The sequence below is a fragment of the Ochotona curzoniae genome, unplaced genomic scaffold, assembly GCF_017591425.1.
Source record: "Ochotona curzoniae isolate NIBS_2020 unplaced genomic scaffold, NIBS_Ocur_1.0 scaffold_4937, whole genome shotgun sequence".
NCBI classification, from domain to species: Eukaryota; Metazoa; Chordata; class Mammalia; order Lagomorpha; family Ochotonidae; genus Ochotona; species Ochotona curzoniae.
This window is the reverse complement of record NW_024467126.1, coordinates 4,635,408-4,654,531: the sequence shown is the minus strand read 5'-3', so window position 1 is coordinate 4,654,531 and position 19,124 is coordinate 4,635,408. Positions and strand designations below refer to the sequence as shown.

General features: G+C 57.5%; 1 protein-coding gene across 4 annotated transcripts in view; it reads left to right on the top strand.

The window, feature by feature from the left end:
* Positions 1-15,201, top strand: part of PPFIA1 (PTPRF interacting protein alpha 1) — an 82,816-nt gene extending 67,615 nt beyond the window's left edge. For all 4 annotated transcript variants that reach the window (XM_040970659.1, XM_040970658.1, XM_040970657.1 and 1 more), the window contains 7 exons: positions 7,172-7,347; positions 7,424-7,521; positions 9,522-9,697; positions 10,199-10,267; positions 10,904-11,066; positions 12,697-12,767; positions 13,958-15,201. In XM_040970659.1, coding sequence (XP_040826593.1) covers positions 7,172-7,347; positions 7,424-7,521; positions 9,522-9,697; positions 10,199-10,267; positions 10,904-11,066; positions 12,697-12,755 — 741 coding nt within the window. In that variant the 3' untranslated portion in view covers positions 12,756-12,767; positions 13,958-15,201. The remainder of the gene's footprint in view (positions 1-7,171; positions 7,348-7,423; positions 7,522-9,521; positions 9,698-10,198; positions 10,268-10,903; positions 11,067-12,696; positions 12,768-13,957) is intronic.
* The last annotated feature ends 3,923 nt before the right edge of the window (positions 15,202-19,124 follow it).

Below are 19,124 nucleotides of genomic sequence, written 5' to 3'. Positions count from 1 at the left end.
CTGGGAGGAGCCGAGGAAGGGGCTCAGGCCTGGTGTTCCCGCTGTGTGGGGGCAGGGTGAGCTTTAGCCTGGCCCGGCACTGCTCACGGCGACCCTCTGAGCAACGGCCCAGTGCTGGAAGGTCTCTGCGTGTTCCTCTGAGTCCAAAAACAAATAAGTCTTTAAAAAGGAAGAATGCTCGGCCAGCAGAAAGAATTCCATGCCCAGTAGTTAGACCAGGAGCGTCAGGCCACTGAGGTGAAGGTTTGTAAGAGGGAAATCAGGTGACCCGAAAGACTCCCCCAAACCTTTGGTGGGTTTCTAAGTTGTGATTGTTTGGGGGAAAGAGTGAAATGGGTTTTTCCTGCCAGAGTTCAAGCAGTGTTGTTAAGTTTGATTGGAAGCCGCAGTCGCTGAGGCTGCTGGCAGCGCATTTGAAGGCGCAGCGGGCAGTGGGGGAGGGCACGGTGCCCAGGAACAAGCTGTCGCCCTCATGGATAGCCACATGCTGTGGTCTCTGTGCACGCCCGCCATGAGCTCTCGCTCCCCTCTCTAACGGCTGAATGGGTTTCAAGGCTATCCCTTAAAAATTTCATCCCCAGCCGACACTGAGGGTCAGGAGTAGAGGCTGTTTTCCTGTGTCTGCCTGCCAGTTTACCACATCACGAGGTGGACACTCTGTGCTCATGGCCGTCTGTGGTCAGGGCTCTCTCTGTGCTCATGGCCGTCTGTGGTCAGGGCTCTCTCTGTGCTCATGGCCGTCTGTGGTCAGGGCTCTGTGCTCATGGCCGTCTGTGGGGCAGGGCTCTGTGCTCATGGCCGTCTGTGGTCAGGGCTCTGTGCTCATGGCCGTCTGTGGTCAGGGCCCTGTGCTCATGGCCGTCTGTGGTCAGGGCTCTGTGCTCATGGCCGTCTGTGGTCAGGGCCCTGTGCTCATGGCCGTCTGTGGTCAGGGCTCTGTGCTCATGGCCGTCTGTGGTCAGGGCTCTGTGCTCATGGCCATCTGTAGTCAGGGTTCTCTCTGTGCTCATGGCCGTCTGTGGTCAGGGCTCTGTGCTCATGGCCGTCTGTGGTCCGGGCCCTGTGCTCATGGCCGTCTGTGGTCAGGGCTCTGTGCTCATGGCCGTCTGTGGTCAGGGCTCTCTCTGTGCTCATGGCCGTCTGTGGTCAGGGCTCTGTGCTCATGCCGTCTGTGGTCAGGGCTCTGTGCTCATGCCGTCTGTGGTCAGGGCTCTCTCTGTGCTCATGGCCGTCTGTGGTCAGGGCTCTGTGCTCATGGCCGTCTGTGGTCAGGGCTCTCTCTGTGCTCATGGCCGTCTGTGGTCAGGGCTCCGTGCTCATGGCCGTCTGTGGTCAGGGCTCTCTCTGTGCTCATGGCCGTCTGTGGTCAGGGCTCTGTGCTCATGCCGTCTGTGGTCAGGGCTCTGTGCTCATGGCCGTCTGTGGTCAGGGCTCTCTCTGTGCTCATGGCCGTCTGTGGTCAGGGCTCTGTGCTCATGGCCGTCTGTGGTCAGGGCTCTGTGCTCATGGCCGTCTGTGGTCAGGGCCCTGTGCTCATGGCCGTCTGTGGTCAGGGCTCTGTGCTCATGGCCGTCTGTGGTCAGGGCTCTGTGCTCATGGCCGTCTGTGGTCAGGGCTCTGTGCTCATGGCCGTCTGTGGTCAGGGCTCTCTCTGTGCTCATGGCCGTCTGTGGTCAGGGCTCTCTCTGTGCTCATGGCCATCTGTGGTCAGGGCTCTCTCTGTGCTCATGGCCATCTGTGGTCAGGGCTCTGTGCTCATGCCGTCTGTGGTCAGGGCTCTGTGCTCATGCCGTCTGTGGTCAGGGCTCTGTGCTCATGCCGTCTGTGGTCAGGGCTCTGTGCTCATGGCCGTCTGTGGTCAGGGCTCTGTGCTCATGGCCGTCTGTGGTCAGGGCTCTGTGCTCATGCCGTCTGTGGTCAGGGCTCTGTGCTCATGCCGTCTGTGGTCAGGGCTCTGTGCTCATGGCCGTCTGTGGTCAGGGCCCTGTGCTCATGGCCGTCTGTGGTCAGGGCTCTCTCTGTGCTCATGGCCGTCTGTGGTCAGGGCCCTGTGCTCATGGCCGTCTGTGGTCAGGGCTCTGTGCTCATGCCGTCTGTGGTCAGGGCTCTCTCTGTGCTCATGCCGTCTGTGGTCAGGGCTCTCTCTGTGCTCATGGCCGTCTGTGGTCAGGGCCCTGTGCTCATGCCGTCTGTGGTCAGGGCTCTGTGCTCATGGCCGTCTGTGATCAGGGCCCTGTGCTCATGCCGTCTGTGGTCAGGGCTCTGTGCTCATGCCGTCTGTGGTCAGGGCTCTGTGCTCATGGCCGTCTGTGGTCAGGGCTCTCTCTGTGCTCATGGCCGTCTGTGGGGCAGGGCTCTCTCTTTTGTACCTTTCTTTTTGCGCCCTATTACAGTGTCCAGGACTTTGTGGCAATAGAGAGTAAAATTGGCAAGGGTCAGCTTCCTCCCTGTCCTCCGTCTGAAGACAAGGGTGAGGTGGGAGACCTGTATGTCCTGTGGGTGCTGTGTGTTGGGTGGGTGCAGTGTGTTGGGTGGGTGCTGTATGTCCTGTGGGTACTGTGTGTTGGGTGGGTGCTGTGTGTTGGGTGGGTGCTGTATGTCCTGTGGGTGCTGTGTGTTGGGTGGGTGCTGTGTGTTGGGTGGGTGCTGTATGTCCTGTGGGTGCTGTGTGTTGGGTGGGTGCTGTGTGTCTGGGTGCTGTGTTGGGTGGGTGCTGTGTGCTGGGTGCTCTGTGTGGGCAGGTGCTGTGTGTCGGGTAAGAGCAGTGTTCCTCCGTGCCAAGTGCAGTGCTTGGCCGCAGTGTTCCGTGACTTTGAGGGTGAGCGTTTGGGTGTCCCTGGCTTTGAGATGCTGAGCCTGCTGTGTCCTGGCGGCCATGAGCGTGGACGGTCACTTGTTCCTTCTGCACATCGGTGCTTGGTGAGCTCCACGGGGCTTTGTGCTCATGTGCCCACATGGCGTACTGGTCTACTGCTTTGCTCATGAGATCTTTGGTGTGGCCATCACGGATGGTAGGATGTGTTCTTCTTTAAATTGTTTGTGTAGGATCGTGGGGCTGCATTGATCTGTTTTGGTGAGTGGTGGAATTCCACTTTTTCCGTAAGCCTGCTGGAGTACACGTGTGTGAGAGAGACGAGAGACTGAGCACAGGTTCCGGTGGATGTGGTTCTGGGTCTCTTCCTCCGTGGCCTTAGGGGCTGCCCCTGAAGAAACCCCTCCGAGGGGCCAGTTAGTATAGCAGGTAAAGCCGCTAGCTGCTGCACCAGCATCCCACAGGGCACCAGTTTGAATCGCGGCTGTTCCACTTCTGACCAAGCTTCCTGCTGATGCCCCAGGAAAGCAGAGGAAAGAGACCTGAGTGCATGCGGAGACCAGATGAGGCTGCTGGTCCTGGCTTCTGCCTGGCCCGGATGCTGGCCGTCTGGGGAGTGAACCTTCAGATCGGAGAGCTCTCTGCCTTTTGCATAAGAATGGGCGGACTGTGGCCATTTCGTTCTGGTGTGAGCATGCCTGGTGTTCTGGGGTGTGGGACTGTGAGTGGGCCTGCACCCATGGCCTCTCTCCCCCCTGCCCTGGGGGATTGCTGCTTGCTCATTCCCCGTCAGGGAGGAGGGCGTGCTGATGTCATTGGCGTTTGGGAAGACTCGGGTGTTTTTTTGTTTTTGTTTTTGTTTTTGTTTTAAGATTTATTTATTTTTATTGGAAAGTCAGATATACAGAGAGGAGGAGAGAGAAAGATCTTCCATCCAGTGATTCACTCTCCAAGTGAGTGCAACAGCCGTATCTGTGACAATCTGGAAACAGGAACCAGGAACCTCCTCCAGGTCTCCCACGCGGGTGCAGGGTCCCAAGGCCTTGGGCCATCCTCGACTGCTTTCCTAGACCACAAGCAGGCAGGGAGCTGGATGGGAAGTGGAGCTGCCGGGATTATAACCAGCGCCCATATGGGATCCCGGCACGTTCAGGGCGAGGACTTTAGCTGCTAGGCCACACCGCTGGGCCCGGGTGTTTTTTGTTGTTGTTGTTCTGGCTTCTCTCCTGATCTGTGCACCATCACTTTCTTGTTTCTCCCTGCTATGGACTTTTTGTTTCAAAGTTCATTCATTCATACACTTAAAAGGCAGAGTGAAGGAGAGGGCGTGTGGGTGTGCCTGCCCTGTCTGCTAGTTAGCCACGTGGCCAGGGCTGCTTCAGGTCCCAAGGGGGAGCCGGGTACTCGTGATGCTCCACGTGGGTGCCGGCCCTGAAGCCTGTGCCGGAACCTGCCCCTTCTTGCAGTGGGTTTTAGTCACTTATATATGTCTGTATATCTCTACGTATTTTTTAAACTTCTTTTTGAATTATAATCATCATTCTATGATACAGTTCCATAGCCCTCCCCCCCCCCATATATTATCACCACAGCATAGCTCTTCATGAGCAGTCACATGTTCATCATTGCATGGACGATGGCAGAGTCTAGCCTCCCATCGTCAACATGCAGCTAGCAGTTTCATTAGTGGTCCATCTTTGATCTGGAAGTAGAGATGCACGCTGCACTGCATCCTCACATCTGGGCATGACACAGTCACCTCACATGGCTCTTAAATGAGAAGCCACAATACAAAATCAACAACAGGAAGAAAAATAAGAAATTTACAACACCGTGAATTTCTCGAGAGGTTTTCATAGTTCGCCAGTCCCGAATTGCTGGTGATCCTGCCACTCCAATCACGATGAGATCTCTCCTGAATCCTCCAGCTGCTCTAGTTCACCTCAGTGTCTCCATCTGCCCAGATCTTCACTGCCAATGATTGTCTGTCCTGTACCAGCCTGGCATAGCCCCTCATCTGTCTTAGCCTTTGCCTTTGGATGCTGTAGCCTGACCTGACCTAGCCAGCCCCCAGTCTCAGCTCTCGCTGGCAGGTGCTGCAACCTGGCCCTGCTCAGTCAGTCTGCTCCCATCCCCGGCTCATGTGAACCAGTAGGTGTGATACGCTAGCCCAGCATGACCTGCACTCCAACCTGGTTTCTGCACTCGCCAGTGGGCTGGGATCTGCTCGACTCTGCCCCCTTCCAAAACCAACCTACACACTTGCCAATGGGTGGGGCTACCTTGCCCAGCTTGCCTGACCCCTACGTCTGGAACACATGCTCACCAGTGGGAGCTATGGCCCCGTAGTGGAGTTTCTCAGCTTCCCCCACTCAGCCCGCTACCGGATCCAGATCTCACAGGCTCCAGCAGGTGCTAGGCCCTTGCCCAGCATAGCCTGCCCCTCCATCTTGGCCTTTGTATGAGCTGGTGGATGTTGCGGGTCGGCCCGCACTACACCTTGTTTTAGGATGTCCATGCAGGTGCTGCAGCCTGGACCTGCCCAGCCTGTTCTCAGCCCCAGTACCCGTGAGTGTTGGCCGGTTCCATGCGCACACCTAGTTCAGCCACTCACCGCCCCAACTCTTGAGCTAACCAGTGGGACTTCCACAGAATCTACCCCCGGACCTGGTTAGTGACATGGCCCTGCCTAATGTGACCTGTGCCCTGTTCCAACAGTCAGGAACTGGGATCTAGGTCTGTTCGACAGGCCCCCAGCCATAGCTTTCATGTGGTATGGCATGTGGTGGTCAGTGATGTTCTGTGCTAACAAGCCCATCTCGGGGCTCCCGTGTGGGCTCAGTCCCCTCACTTGCCAGCCAGTACAGTGGCCCTGTTGTTAGGAGTCCCTCAGGATTCATTCCTCACTTGCACACAGAGTGTCTGTATCCATGGATGTCCCTAGGCAATATTCCGTCACCCCCAAATCCCCAGAGCTCATCGGTGGGTGGCCAGCGGGCAAAGCCTGGTGCCCAGTGGGTGCACTGGCCGCCTTAGAGTAAAGATGGTGCCGGCTGCTTAAAACGAGGCCGAGGGGAGGGGGCTGCTTCCTCCACTCATCAGCCAGGATTGGCCGGCCGATGAGGTGGAGTTCCGCTTCGCGTGCTCGACCCACAGGTGTTCATTTTTGTTTCAAGTTTTTAAAGGTAAAATCGTAGACCGCTGACTTGATGAGGTATTTCTACATTTGCAGTATGAGAATTTTGGTACTGTGAATTTTTCTCCAGATACCTCTTCAGCCGTTTTTCATGATTTTTGAGACCAGTTGAAGTGTTTTCCCATCCCCCTTTGGATTCGGAAGTGTGGCAGCTCATTCGTGGAAAGGGTTCTGGGTGGGTACTTCCTGTTGAAGTCCAGTCTATTCAAGTCAGAGAATTTTGATTTTAGTGCTCTTATTATTTTAAAGGTTTATTTATTTTATTTGGAAAGGTAGATTCTGAGACAAAGATCTTCTACCCACTGGTTCACTCCCCAGGAGGCTGCGACAGCCAGAGCTGAGCTGATCTGAAGCCAGGAACCTGGAGCTTTTTCCAGGTCTCCCACATGGGTGCAGAGTCCCAAGGCTTGGGGCCATCCTCTGCTGCTTTCCCAGACCACAGAGAGCTGGATGGGAAGTGGAGCAGCCGGGACTAGAACCGGTACCCATAAGGGGTGCCGGCGCTTTTGCAGGTGGTGGATTAGCCAGTTGAGCCATCGTGCTGGCCCTGTGATTTCAGTCTTAGAGAGAGGCCCTCCCACGTGTGTGTGCTGGGTGCGTGCTTGCTGCGCTGCGAGGGAGCCCATCGCGGGTGTCGCTTAGGTCTTCCGTGTCTTGCTGACTTCTGTTTTCAGTCCTTCAGTTTCTTGGGACTCTGACTGAGTGAGGGTGAGTTTACCCACTTTCTCTCCGGTGCTCCTGGCATGCTGGATAAGACATTGATGTCAGAGTGGCTGGGTTCGGCAGCCAGCTGCAACCCCCGTGGAGGGGCACCGTGGGGTCCTGGGCTGTGTTCTTAGGCAGGCCAGCAGGGCAGTGAAGCAGGCCTCTCCCACTGTCCCAGCACATGCGGCTGTGTCTGTCCACCTGTCCGCCAGCCACAGAGTTTAGCAGCCATGAGCTGTCTTGCTGTCCTGTGAGGACAGCCTTGGGAAGGCAGTGCACAGTGACTCGCTTCGGCGTGGTTACCTCTGCGGCAACGGAGTCTGTAGTTCAGTGATGTGGCTCCCTTCGTGTCAAGTTTTATTGGTGTGTTTAGAGCTGTCATCATAAAGGATACTGTTGTTGCTAGAGCCTAGTGGAGTAAGAAGGTGGAACTAACCACCCTGTTTGATTCCAAGCAGACGCTAGCTTACGGGGACATGAACCACGAGTGGATTGGCAACGAGTGGCTGCCAAGCCTGGGTCTTCCGCAGTACCGCAGCTACTTCATGGAGTGCCTGGTGGACGCTCGCATGCTGGACCACCTCACCAAGAAAGACCTGCGGGGCCAGCTGAAGATGGTGGACAGCTTCCATAGGTGGGCAGTGGCGCAGGCTGCCGTCGAGGGCCCGAGGGGTGGGCACCGTCCTCATGTAACCCTCTTGTGTACACAGGAACAGCTTCCAGTGTGGAATCATGTGCCTGCGGAGGTTAAACTATGACCGGAAAGAACTGGAAAGGAAACGAGAAGAGAGTCAAAATGAAGTAAAAGGCTAGTACACTGCTGCCCTGGAGCCTAGTCCTTCTGTGGGTGCACATGCGTGCGTGTGCGTGTGGGTCCTGGTGCTTCCTCTGGCCAGAGGGGCACGCGCCTCGGCTGCAAGGTGTCTGTGGACCGGTGCCTTCCTGCATGCTGTGCCCAGGCTGCTCAGTTACATGGCGGGCACAGCACAGCACCAGCAGGGGCCTGGGAGGGATTCAGCACTGGGGGCTGCTCCAGAGCCCCATGGAGCACCAGGGCGTGCCAGGAGCTCTGCTGTCAGAGACCAGAGATGCTGCCAGGCCCCGAGGGAGGAGTCAGGAGAAGGCATTCCCAGGGAGACAGGCTGGCAAGTGTGCGAGGACAAGGAGACCCAGACCATTAAGTGACCAAGAAGGGTCATGGCCTGTAAGTATGGTGCTAAGGACTCTGCTCCATGGTCGCCAAGAGAGTTCTGAGTGTCAGAGATGAGCAGGGGGAGAGAGCAGGGGGAGAGAGAGCAGGGGGAGAGAGAGCAGGGGGGGGAGAGAGCAGGGGGAGAGAGCAGGGAGAAAGAGCAGGGGGAGAGAGAGAGAGCAGGGGGAGAGCAGGGAGAAAGAGCAGGGGGAGAGAGAGCAGGTGGGGAGAGAGAGCAGGGAGAGAGCAGGGAGAGAGAGCAGGGGGAGAGAGCAGGGGGAGAGAGCAGGGAGAAAGAGCAGGGGGAGAGAGCAGAGAGAGAGCAGGGGGAGAGAGAGAGAGCAGGGGGAGAGAGAGCAGGTGGGGAGAGAGAGCAGGGGGAGAGCAGGGAGAGAGAGCAGGGAGAAAGAGCAGGGGGAGAGAGCAGAGAGAGAGCAGGGGGAGAGAGAGAGAGCAGGGGGAGAGAGAGCAGGTGGGGAGAGAGAGCAGGGGGAGAGCAGGGAGAGAGAGCAGGGGGAGAGCAGGGAGAGAGCAGGGGGAGAGAGAGCGGGGAGATGCGGTGATGAGGAGTGGACTGCAGTGAGCCCATGCTGGGCCCTGTTGTAGGTTAATTGGCCTGGTTCATTCCCTGGCCTGTAATGATGCCGGGGCTGCCCGTTGGAAGTCTGCAGTGTGCCCGGGAGACCGACAGTTCTTTCTAAGGGTGGTTTCCTCATCGTTGAGTTCATGTGAATAATGAGAACCACAGACCACACACACGCACAGATGTTATAGGCTCGCTGTGTCAAAGGGCAGTGGGAATGCAGCGTGTGCAGGGCTGCGTTGGCCGTGTTCTCTCGCATCCCAGGGCGAGTGGTGTCGCCTGGCTGTCAGGCTGCCTGGCGTGTCCTTTGTTCCTCTGGAGAGGGTCTGTGTTCCTCTCTTGGTGGTGGTTGACAGAGGCTTGCAGTTGGATGTGGGAGGTTTGCCTGCAGCTACGCAGGTGTCCCCAGGGTGGTGCCGTGTGCCGGGAGGGAGGAGCAGCCTGCTGTGCACGGCTGTCATGGACCTCCTCGCGACAGTCCCGAGACTCGGTGAACAGGGTGCCCTAGAGCTCCAGTGCTCCTGTTGGAGCGCCCAGTCCAGCCCCCGTCCCCTCAAAAAGTGGTTTATTTGAAAAGCAGAGCAGGAGACAGAGAGGATGCAGTCCCTTTGCTGTATCATACTGTCTCTAGCTCCAAGAACTGCCTCGTGGTCTCCCACATGGGTGGCACGGCCCATGTGCTTGGGCCATTCTCTGCTGCCTCCCCAGGTGCATGGGCAGGGAGCTGGGTGGGCAACAGAGCCTCCAAGAGTCCCCCTGGCGTTCTAATAGGGTTGCTGGCCTGAAAGTGCTGTCATGGTGTGCTGTACCACAGGCAGGCGCAAAGAGGAGTTGTGAGGAGTGAGCTTTGCCTGGAAAGGAGCAGGGCCGGGACCCAGAAGGACGTCCACTTAGCACGTCTCCCAGCACGTGGAGGGGTGGGCCCGCTGTCAGGAACCGGAAACTGGGGCTCTGCTGAGTGCCCCTGCACTTGGGGTGTGTTCTGGCAACAGCCAGCCAAGGCCTCGTTGTCATCCTTCGTCTCCTTCCGCAGACGTGCTGGTCTGGAGCAATGACCGTGTCATCCGCTGGATCCTGTCCATCGGCCTCAAGGAGTATGCCAACAACCTCGCCGAGAGCGGCGTCCACGGCGCACTGCTGGCCTTGGACGAGAGCTTCGATTTCAGCGCGCTGGCCCTGCTGCTGCAGATCCCGACCCAGAACACGCAGGTGCCTGCGCCCCGTGTGCGGCAGGCTGGCTCTGAGCTGCCTCTAGTGCCGTGTGTCAGAGCCAGAGCTCGAGTCTGTGTCTTCTTTTCCATATGCAAGGCGGAGTTGGAGAAGATGAGGTCTTCTGTGTGTTCACTGTCTCAGGGTCTCCCACGTGGGTGGCAGGGGCCCAAGTACAGGAGCAGCAGCCGGGATCCGAACCGGCGCTCCAGCGGGATGTGGCTGTGGCAGGCTGCGGCTCCAGCACAGCCCCCTTGAAGCAAGGGGAATCTCCCAGTGGGTTCTTCCCCGAAGGAGGAGTGTTCTCAAGTGTCATACTTTGTCAGCAAGGGGGTTATGTCATTCTTTCTGCCTTGGGGCCCATGTGAAAGCAGGATTTTTAAAAGACTGATTTAAAGTGCAGTTATGGTTCGGTATGTGCCTGTAGAGAGCGAATTCTTCAAGTATTTTCGTTTCAAAAACAATTATGATTGAAGTTTGGTGGTGGTTGTGTTCTTTCAGGCTCGGGCTGTCCTGGAAAGAGAGTTTAACAACCTCTTGGTCATGGGGACTGACAGACGCTTCGATGAGGTAAGTTGCTGGTCTAACGATTGTTGAATTTGTCCTCCACATCAGCTCCTTGCCAGTCCCGCAGCAGCCGTGTAGCAAGGTCACCTGTTCTCAAGATGCAAACAAACTTTATGAGTTTATTTTTGCCTTCCCCAAAATCTTCAACAAATGAGCCAGTAAGAAAGGAGCAAGTCCGTAGTGCAGTGGTGGCCTTGTAATATACCATAATACATGGCAGCGTGGCAGCAGCCGGAGGCGGGCCAGGAAGGCACCTCCCGGGCTGCCTGGCGTCCTGCCGCGGCCGAGCCCTGTGCCATGCTGGGCAGAGCCTTAGAGACACGTGGCGGCTTTGAGCACGGCTCCGCTCCCTTCTTCCCTGGGCCCGGCAGGGCTGGAGCTCCACAGTGGGAATGGGACGCTTGTTGACAGAGGCTGAAAAGTTGAAAAGTCGTCCGACGGACGCATCCTCCCTGACAGGGAACAGATCCCTGCAGAGGAGCTGTGAAGCGTGGGGACATGTTGGCAGAGGTCAGGGTGGTCGTGGGACAGCCCTGGTCAGGAGCGTGAGTGGCTGGGCAGCCGGACCGAGCCCAGGCGCCATGGAGGGCCAGGCCAGGTGGAGATGTGTGTCTTAATTCCTGTTCTCAAACTTACCAGGATGATGACAAAAGCTTCCGGAGAGCACCTTCCTGGAGGAAAAAGTTTCGACCAAAGGACATTCGTGGCCTGGCCACCGGCTCGGCAGAGACACTCCCTGCCAACTTCCGTGTGACCTCCATGGCCTCGCCCTCTCTGCAGCCCAAGAAGATGCCGATGGACGGTAGGTACCTGCTGGCCGGAGCTTGAGCAGCAGGTTCTGTGTCCTGTTCTGTGCAGGACAGAAGTGATGAGTCCCTGATGGCTGTTGAACAAGCGTGAAGGCCCTGCAGTGTGGTCGCATGCAGTGTGGTTGCACGGCCTCCTGGGACTGCCGGGCAGTTGTTTATGCAAGCTACACAGCGTTAGCACTTAGACAGCTCTTGTCAGAGGAGTCTTAGTGTGTCCCTTGCGGCATGCACCCACTTTCTCTCTGTGACCTGCACCAGGACCCCACACTACAGGAGAGGGCCGCGCAGTCCCCGGCTGTGTGGACAGCGCTGCAAGCAGAGGCCGTTCCGCCTGTGCTGGCAATCGGGTCCTCCCCCGAGAGCTGCGAGGTGCTGGGCCCCGGCACTCGACCTGCTCTCTTACAACAGAAGGCGGAGTGTGGAGTAGACAGAGCCAGGCCCCTGGGTTGCCATAGGGCTCTGCTTCCAGGCAAGTGGCGTGCCCCGGCCCCATCTCACTCACTCACTCACTCGCTCACTCGGTGAGTGGCGTGCCAGTGTCGTGTCCCGGCCCCATCTGGACAGCCGTCACAGCAGCACCTTGCTGTAAGAGTATTGGTGGGAACTTGGTGGTGGTCCCGGCAGCTGCTGAAGCCGAGTGCTGGGTCCTGTGTCTCCTGCCCCAGGCCCTGAGGCAGCACTGCGTCCCTCCTGCTGCTCCAGTTTTGTCTGGTGGAGCTGGGGAGACGTTCTGTGACCGAGGGCTGCTCCCTCCATCCTGCAGAGGGCGCACGTGTGCCTTCTGAAGAGCAGCTTTAAACAAGGAGCAGTTTTGCCCCAGCAGTGCACTGGACGCGGGTAAAGCAGGTCCCACCTTGCACTTGGTCTGTACCTTAACCAGCTCCCTGAGTTTTCTGAATGAGTTTATTCCCCAGGAGTGTTGGTTTCTGTTCTCTTCCTAAATCACATTCTCCCTTTAGATGCTAGCAGCAGTATCAGGAGTGGGAACCTCGGTTAGAAATCAATCCAGGCAGGGCGCAGGACACGACCGGACGTTTTGGAAAATAACCAAGACGTATCCTGGGAAATGGAAGTAAGAGAAAGCAAGCTCTACCAGGTCTCCAATGCTGCTAGAGCAAAAAGGGTGTAAGGATTACCCCTGCTTGCCATGGCACCAGCTTGTTGGTACCGTTTCTGGACCCTCGGCAGATTCTTGATAAGACGTGTTTCTGGAGTGCCTGTTGGGCCACAGGCCCTGTGAGGGTCGGGGCCACAGACATGGCCACTACAAGGACCCAGGAGGCGGTCTGCCGGGGGCCAGCAGTGGGCAGGAGGCTTCCGGCTGGCACTACAGGACTTGGGCTTCGTATGCAGCTGTACACTCAGCCCATTAATTTATTCGAAAAGCAGGATTAGAGAGAGACAAGTATTGGTTGCAGGTTCACTGCCCAGATGCCAGGAGATGGGTGCAGGTCCTCTCGGGGGTGCAGGGACTTTCCTGCACTGGTAATGCAGCTCCCGGGTGCCGCTTCTGGCCCCCGGTGCTTGGCGGGTGTGGAACCCCGTGTCCTTGTGCTCGCTGTGTGACCCTGAGACTAACTGCACGCTGTGTTTGCATGCCCCGTGCCTGCGGTTGTCTGACAGGCAGTGCGTCTGGAGCGCCGCGGCTGGACTCGGCTGCGGTGAGAACTTACTCCTGCTGAAGCCGCCTGCTGGTGAGTGGAGAGCACCGTGTCCCCATGCTGGCCGGGGCACCTGGGGTGGCCGGCTTTGAACTGCGACAGGTGAACTCGGTTGCCTGGCAGATGTGAGCATGGAGCACGTGAGCTGTCTGCACCCACCAGGATGACGGTCCGAAGAGGTGGCTGCTGTGTCCTCATGTTTTTTAAGGGGAAAACATATTCCCACTTTCTCCTTAACCTGAAAGTGCTGCCCCATTTTATGAGCCTGCTAAAGACCCTGGCGGTGCTGTGCCAGCATGTGGCAGCGAGCAGGCGCTCGAGGCCCAGCGACGGCCCCAGCAGCAGAAAGCTGCCGACACGGCATCCTCGTGCTTTCTGCATCACAGTGGCGTTGGGCTGTGCCGGGAACACACCCCAGGTGTCTGTGACTGGTCGTCTGTGCACCACCTGTGACAGTGATGGGCTGGGCGTGTGTGTGTGTGTGTGTGTGACAGCAAGAGAGAGACGCCTGTTACAGTGATGGGTTAGGCACACACGTGTGTGAGAAAGAGGTGACAGTGATGGGCTGGGCGTGTGTGTGTGTGTGTGCCGCCTGTGACAGTGGCAGGTTGTGTGTGTGCCGCCTGTGACAGTGGCAGGTTGTGTGTGTGCCGCCTGTGACAGTGGCAGGTTGTGTGTGTGTGTGTGTGTGTGTGTGTGTGTGCGTGCCGCCTGTGACAATGACGGGCTGGATGTGTGTGTCCACGCAGCTCCGGGGCTCCAGGGCCCCTGCTGCTCTAATCGAGCCATTGGAAGGGGAGCGCACGCCGCCCTGGCACACTGGCTGCAACAGCCCTAGCTCTCTGGGAGCAGGAACGGGCGGGGGCCGCCACTGCAGCTCCGTCCGCTCTGTGCAGGGCCACGGGGCAGCGCCGTCCGCTCTGTGCAGGGCCACGGGGCAGCGCCGTCCGCTCTGTGCAGGGCCACGGGGCAGCTCCGTCCGCTCTGTGCAGGGCCACGGGGCAGCGCTATCTGCTCTGTGCAGGGCCACGGGGCAGCGCCGTCCGCTCTGTGCAGGGCCACGGGGTGCATTTTGCTGTTTTTTAGTGGTAACTTTACACACGTGCCCAAAGGCAGTCAGCTGAGGTGTTCCCGCCAGCAACGGGTGCTACGGGTGCTGCTTGGATGGGAACGGGCACCTGCTGTCAGCGCGCTAACCTCGTCCTCCTGTTTGTGCTTTCCAGTTTACCCGCACTACTTCTATAGATGATATGCAGCCTTTGGGATCCAACAGACGACCTTCTAGAATTCAATGGAATCTTTATCCTGTTGATACTTGTTACATGGACCCTGAGATATTTTATTACAGAGTTTTTAATTAGTGAAAAATTCATGAATATCATAGAGAAAATATTTTAGAATGTGATGTTTCTTATATTTATGTAAACTCCCGCCCTTCATTTCTAGAGCGCCTTCCTTTTCATGTATATCCGGGCTCTGAACTCGCGTCAGATCACTTCATGTTCTACCTAATGTTGGTCTTGGAAATGAATGTACTGTAATGCTTGTATGTATAAATCCCATGAACAAATATAGGGCTTTTGTAAATTATGCGTTCATTGTAATTATCACTGTTTAATTTTTGAATGATAAACCATGACCGAGAAGGGGATTTTATTACGTTTATAAAATCATCGTGACAAGCATCGTGCGTTTTCCTTTCCCTAGCTCTACCACAATCATTTTGAAACAAGCAGGCTTAATTAGAAGCAGTTACTGTTGTATTTTAATGACTGATCCTAACTGTGCTGTTTTTTTTTCTAGCAAGAGAATGCTTTGTTCTGCAGCCTGAGCAAATGTAAAAGCTGTGGTGTTAACTGTCAGCTTCTCATTAACCTCAGCAGGGACTGAAGGGTTTGCAGAACACTACGGGCGTCCCCAAGCCGGGAGCCGCTCATGAGCCAGGAGCGCGCTGCGGCGGCTGTCCACCCTGGTCCCTGTCCGGGCAGGGCCAGCCGCCCGCAGCGCCGCTCTCCAAGGACCAATCCCCCAGCACCGCGTGCCCGCCCCGGGAAGGAGCGGGCACCACGCGGCGCAGCTCTAAGGCCTTACCGTTCTCGTCAATCACTTTTACATCTGTTTGTAAACTTGTTGGAGTGGACCTCGTCCTCCGTTTTTAGATTTTGATGCTACAGCCATTCAGGATTGTGGCAGTAGCACATGTGACTTTGACTTTTTAAATGGAATACTAAAAAGCCAGCAAGAACCGCGTCAGGTCACGGGAGGCGCCGTGCACAGCCGCCTGTCCTTCCGCGATGGCTCTCTGCTTCTCGTTCACTTGCACAGCTCTCTGTCGCTCGGTCCTTTGTGAATTTCCTGATTCTGTAACAGAGGATGTACAGTCTACTTTTGAACTATTTTTATCACAGTATTATTTATTGCTTTCTTTCAATAAAGTACTGAAGCATTTTCCACTGCCAACAGAGAACTGAGACTCAGTGTCAATTCTGTGTCAGCAGGCTCCGGGTGCATCCCACCTGCTGTAGGGTGGCCTGTGGCATCATCACCACCTGCTGCAGGGCGGCCTGCGGCATCGTCAGCCGGGACTGAGAACAGAGCTGTGTGGGCCGAGGGAGGGAGCGTGAGTGGTGTGTGTGTGAGTGTGTGTCCCGCTGGACTCGGGCAGCAGAGCCCGCGTGAGCTTCAGCTGTGTGTGTGTGTGTGTGTGTGTGTGTGTGTGTGTGTCCCGCTGGACTCGGGCAGCAGAGCCCGCGTGAGCTTCAGCTGTGTGTCTGTGTGTGCAGTGTGTGTGTGTGTGTGTCCCGCTGGACTCGGGGCAGCAGAGCCCGCGTGAGCTTCAGCTGTGTGTGTGTGTGTGTGCAGTGTGTGTGTGTGTGTGTGTCCCGCTGGACTCGGGCAGCAGAGCCCGCGTGAGCTTCAGCTGTGTGTCTGTGTGTGTGTGAGTGTGTGCAGTGTGTGAGTGTGTGGACTTGGGGCAGCAGAGAGCCCGAGTGTCTGAGCTTCAGCTGTGTGTCGTGTGTGTGTGAGTGTGTGTGAGTGTGTGCGGTGTGTGAGTGTGTGTCCCGCTGGACTCGGGGCAGCAGAGCCCGCGTGAGCTTCAGCTGTGTGTGTGTGTGTGTGTGTGTGTGTGTGTGTGTGTGTGTGTGTGTGTGAGTGAGTGTGTGTCCCGCTGGACTCGGGCAGCAGAGAGCCCGAGTGAGCTCCAGCTCTGCCGTGACTGATGACCCCACACGGTGGGACGGAGGGGAGTCGTGGCAGGCCAGGGCTGCTCAGATCCGGCCGCCATCCCCTCCTTGGGCAGTCTGGGTAGCCCCGTGAGGTTCCCTTGATTTCCTTCTTTGTTCTGTCTCCTATAGAACACGTGCTCCTTTCGGGGAGGGTGGCCGCCAGGGACCGTGTTCTCGTGTGGACTGCCTGTGCTAGCTGATAACAACTTGGGGGCCACTGCGTTTCTTAGGTCTGAGGGTGCGCTGTGTCCCCGGCTTGGAGCGCTGAGTCCTGGGTGTCCCGATCTGGCTTCCTGGCACCAAGCCGGGCGGGGAAGGCAGCAGGGAACAGCTCAGGGACGCGGCTCAGCCCAGCCTTGGCAGTGCAGCAGCTGGGGGGGGTCTGCCTCCCTCTGTCCCTCCCCCTTCCTTTCCCGGTCTCACTGTTACTTGCCTTTCGAGCAGATAAATCTTAGAAGATTAAATATATGGAATGGTCATGTTCCTCCTGCCTTCCCCAAGCTGCGCAACGCCAGGCAGGGGAAAAGCCGCAACAGTTCATGGTGGATTCCTAAGCCACCACTTCAGCACAACATTCCGTGCTCTCCGGAGCATGAGGTGCCGAGACGCATGCCCAGAGCCGAGGGGACGGGCGGGTGGTCTTGTTCTTGTGAGTCACGGTTGTACTGCCCTGGCTGGGGTCTGCACGGCCCGCGGTCCCAGGCCTGGGCTTGCCCGTGTGGCAGTGCACTGGACCAGGGGCCGGGCGACCCTTGCCCTGGGGCCTCCAGGGAGCTCTGCCTACACTGCTAACACAGCTGCTGGGAACACAGCAGGCGTCCCCCACCCTGCACAGGAAGGAGAGGACAAGCCCGGGGCCACAGCCCATTGGCTCCGGTCATCTCGCCCCATGGGAGCCCCCAGCCCAGGCTCCCTTGGAGTCAGATGGGCCACCACTGTCCTGTCTGGAGTTGAGCGGGTTCTGCTGCTTAGGATTCAGGCATGTGTGTGCCAGCTGCCGTGCCAGCTGCCGTGCCAGCTGCCAGCTTCTGGTCCCGCTTCCTCCTCCTGCATCCTGGGGTCGCAGGTGTGGTGGCTCTGTGTCGCCTGTGGAGACCAGATGCGGGCTCCTGGCTCCTAGCTTCAGCCGGGTGTAGCTTTGGCTGTTGTGGTCACTGGGGTGTGGAAGAGCAGCTGGAATGCCTCCATTCTGCCTTTTAAGGGGACACTAACCTTGGAGTGTCCCTCAAAGCGGTGGGAGCGAACACTCTCCTGTGATGTCTGCACGCCACTGGCTGCTTTCTTCCCCTCCAGGAGGCCTGCCTGGGTTTCCTCGAGGCCTCCAAGGGCCCGGCCCCAGGCCACACACAGCTTCGAGGCTGCACCACCTGATCCTGCGGGTGTTGGCTCACTCCCTAAATGGCTTCAATGGCCAGAACTGGGCCAGTCAAGCCAGGAGCTTCCTCCGGGTCTCCCACGTGAGTGCAGGGGTCCAAGCACTTGAATCATCTCCCACTGCTTTTCCAGGCCATAAGCAGGGAGCTGGATGGGAACTAGAGCGGCCGGGACCTGAACCAGCGCCCATAGGGGATGCTGGCAGCAGAAGATACCAAGTTGCCTGCTTTCCGTGCTGTTGTACGTGCATGGGTGAGTGGACGAGGGCCCGGCCTTGCGACCTCCCTTCAACTTAACATCTCTAAAAGCCCCATCTCCAAATACGGGCCTCCCAGCACACAGCCGTGAGCGGATTCAAGCAGCCAGGACCTGGACCAGGCACGGCAGTGCACAGGGCGTCTCGAGTGGCAGCCCAGCCTGCTGCCCGCCTGTGCCCACTCTTGGGCTTCACCGTCATGTGCCACAGGCACTTCAAACACAGCTCAGTACCTCTTCTGCCCCGTCCACCTCGGGCTCCCCTTCCTCACTCTTACGGCTGAGCACCTATGATGGCAGGAGTCACCCTTTTGTAAGGGAAAAGTTTCAGGGTTCAGCGTGTGCCCAGTGACCATGGGTTATTCTCAGCCGTCGGCAGCCACCAACTCCCTAGGGACAGGAGTCTTTTTGTCTGGACTGTTGCTGCCTCTGTTAGAAATGGATGTTCACAGGACTCGGCGCCATAGCCTAGCAGCTTAACATCCTCGCCTTTGCATATACCAGAATCCCATATGGGCACTGGTCCTAATCCTGGCGGCCCCCCTTCGCATCCAGCTCCCTGCTTGTGGCCTGAGAAAGCAGTCGAGGACAGCCCAGGGCCTTGGGACTCTGCACCTGTGTGGGAGACCTGGAGGAGGCTCCTGGCTCCTGACTTCAGATCGGCTCAGCTCCAGCTATTGTGGCCAGTTGGGAAGTGAATCAGTGGGCGGAAGATATTTCTCTCTGTTCTCCTCTCTGACTTTCACAATAAACATAAAAATAAACTTTTTTTAAAAAGTGACATTCATTCCTGGAAAACAGAAAGCAATGGAAAGAACCCGAGGCCAGCCCTGCGGAGTGCCGACCCTGCACCTCCTGGCACTGCGGTCAGCTGCCCCAGCTGACATGCCTGGAAGGTGATGGCCCCGAGGACGTGGGTCCCTGTCCCCAGGCGGACTTCCTTGCTCCAGGTTTCGGCCCAGCCCAGCTCCGACCATTGCGGCCATTTGAGGAGTGAGCCGGTAGATGGCTGGGGGATTGTCTCAGCGTCTCCCATTCCAGGCAGAGATTCCATCCGCTGGCTCACTCCCCGAGTGGCCACCACGGCCAGAGCTGAGCTGACCCGAAGCCAGGAGGGCGCTCGTCGGGTCTCCCGTGGGCCGTCTCTGCTGCTCTCCTAGAAGGGTTAGCAGCGAGCTGGACTGAAAGGCCAGTGGCCAGAACGTCATCCCATCGAGGCGCCTGGCAATTCAGGGAGTGGCTTAACTCACTATTCCACAATGAAGCAAATCTGCAAGAATAAAAACTACGTAAATAACCCCGTGCGGAGAATTGCAGATTAGCAGTGTCCAGTAAAGAGCTGGGGACTGCGGCCCTGGCCTGACCAGTTTTTGCAAGTTCATTTCCGCATTCCTTTGGCCTGTGCTCTGCTGGGCCCGAGCTAAGTAAGGCACACTTGCCTGGGTATGTGAGCATCGTGACTTTAAATTCCTTGGTAGTTCGGTAGTTCCTTCCCTGCCTGCACGCAGGTGTCCTGCCCATCCCCCTTGTTGAG